This window comes from Procambarus clarkii, chromosome 26 (assembly GCF_040958095.1).
Source record: "Procambarus clarkii isolate CNS0578487 chromosome 26, FALCON_Pclarkii_2.0, whole genome shotgun sequence".
Taxonomy (NCBI): Eukaryota; Metazoa; Arthropoda; class Malacostraca; order Decapoda; family Cambaridae; genus Procambarus; species Procambarus clarkii.
Genome location: NC_091175.1, coordinates 32,488,656 through 32,490,493, shown reverse-complemented (window position 1 = coordinate 32,490,493; position 1,838 = coordinate 32,488,656). Strand labels below are relative to the sequence as shown.

The following is a 1,838-nucleotide window of genomic DNA, read 5'->3' as shown; positions in this document are numbered from 1 at the left end:
AGGGATGAATGCTGAGATACATGGTAGTTCATGCTCTGTGTTGCACCCCCTTTGATACATGTAATGGGCGATGGTTGGAAGTAAATATGAAATTTAAAATAGACTAGGGATGATGGTATTTTCCATTAGGTTTAAGGGTCACTGTTGTAACGCAAAACACACGACTCACAGGCCGGCTTTTTAATCCCCTTGATCGTGCGATCGTGCCTGTGCAGGAACGCTGAGCGGCTAACTGGTGACGTCATTGACCATTGGTGATGCCTGTGCAAGGGTCGCTGAGGTAACATAAAACACACGAGACAGGGACCGGCAATGTAATCCCCTTGAGCTAAATGGCAGGGGCCATAGACCGGCATGGTGAAAAAATTCGAGAAAACCCAGGGGCCATAGACCGGCATGGTGAAAAAATTCGAGAAAACCAAGGGGCCATAGACCGGCATGGTGAAAAAAAAATCGAGAAAATCCAGGGGCCATAGACCGGCATTTTAATCCTCTTGAACGTACCTGTGCATGGTCACTGAGCGGACAGCTGGTGACGCCATTGACCATTAGTGATGCCTGTGCATGGGTCACTGGGGTAACGAAATTTGGGTATGCCAGGGCCCTGCATTTTAATCCTACCCCCAGGCAAATTGAAGACTGGCTACTCGATGACGTCACTGGCCATTGGCTATGCCTGTGCATGGGTCACTGGAGTAACGAAAAACAGGTACGCCAAGTCGTGTCCCTCGAAAAAAGCAAAACTGACACGACTTGGCGTACTTTATACTACTCCTCTCAGCTACACCCCCCCAGACCCTCTCAGCTACTCCACCCCAGACCCTCTCAGCTACACCACCCCAGACCCTCTCAGCTACTCCACCCCAGACCCTCTCAGCTACACCACCCCAGACCCTCTCAGCTACTCCACCCCAGACCCTCTCAGCTACACCACCCCAGACCCTCTCAGCTACACCACCCCAGACCCTCTCAGCTACTCCACCCCAGACCCTCTCAGCTACACCACCCCAGACCCTCTCAGCTACACCACCCCAGACCATCTCAGCTACTCCACCCCAGACCCTCTCAGCTACACCACCCCAGACCCTCTCAGCCACTCCATCCCAGACCCTCTCAGCTACACCACCCCAGACCCTCTCAGCTACTCCACCCCAGACCCTCTCAGCTACACCACCCCAGACCCTCTCAGCTACTCCACCCCAGACCCTCTCAGCTACACCACCCCAGACCCTCTCAGCTACACCACCCCAGACCCTCTCAGCTACTCCACCCCAGACCCTCTCAGCTACACCACCCCAGACCCTCTCAGCTACTCCACCCCAGACCCTCTCAGCTACACCACCCCAGACCCTCTCAGCTACACCACCCCAGACCCTCTCAGCTACTCCACCCCAGACCCTCTCAGCTACACCACCCCAGACCCTCTCAGCTACACCACCCCAGAGCGTCTCAGCTACTCCACCCCAGACCCTCTCAGCTACACCACCCCAGACCCTCTCAGCCACTCCACCCCAGACCCTCTTAGCTACACCACCCCAGACCCCTCTCAGCTACACCACCCCAGACCCTTTCAGCTACACCACCCCAGACCCTCTCAGCTACACCACCCCAGACCCTCTCAGCTACTCCACCCCAGACCCTCTCAGCTACACCACCCCAGACCCTCTCAGCTACACCACCCCAGACCCTCTCAGCTACTCCACCCCAGACCCTCTCAGCTACACCACCCCAGACCCTCTCAGCTACACCACCCCAGACCTTCTCAGCTACTCCACCCCAGACCCTCTCAGCTACACCACCCCAGACCCTCTCAGCCACTCCACCCCAGACCCTCTTAG

At 56.5% G+C, this 1,838-nt stretch overlaps 1 protein-coding gene across 1 annotated transcript; it reads left to right on the top strand.

The window, feature by feature from the left end:
• Nucleotides 1-650: 650 nt before the first annotated feature.
• Nucleotides 651-1,838, top strand: LOC123748601 (uncharacterized). The gene has a single exon (XM_045730767.2). The coding sequence runs from the start codon at nucleotides 651-653 to the stop codon at nucleotides 1,836-1,838; it is 1,188 nt and encodes a 395-aa protein (XP_045586723.2).

Coding starts and splice junctions, on each gene's coding strand:
- LOC123748601 (XM_045730767.2), top strand. CDS start 651: ATGACGTCACTGGCCATTGGCTATGCCTGTGCATGGGTCACTGGAGTA.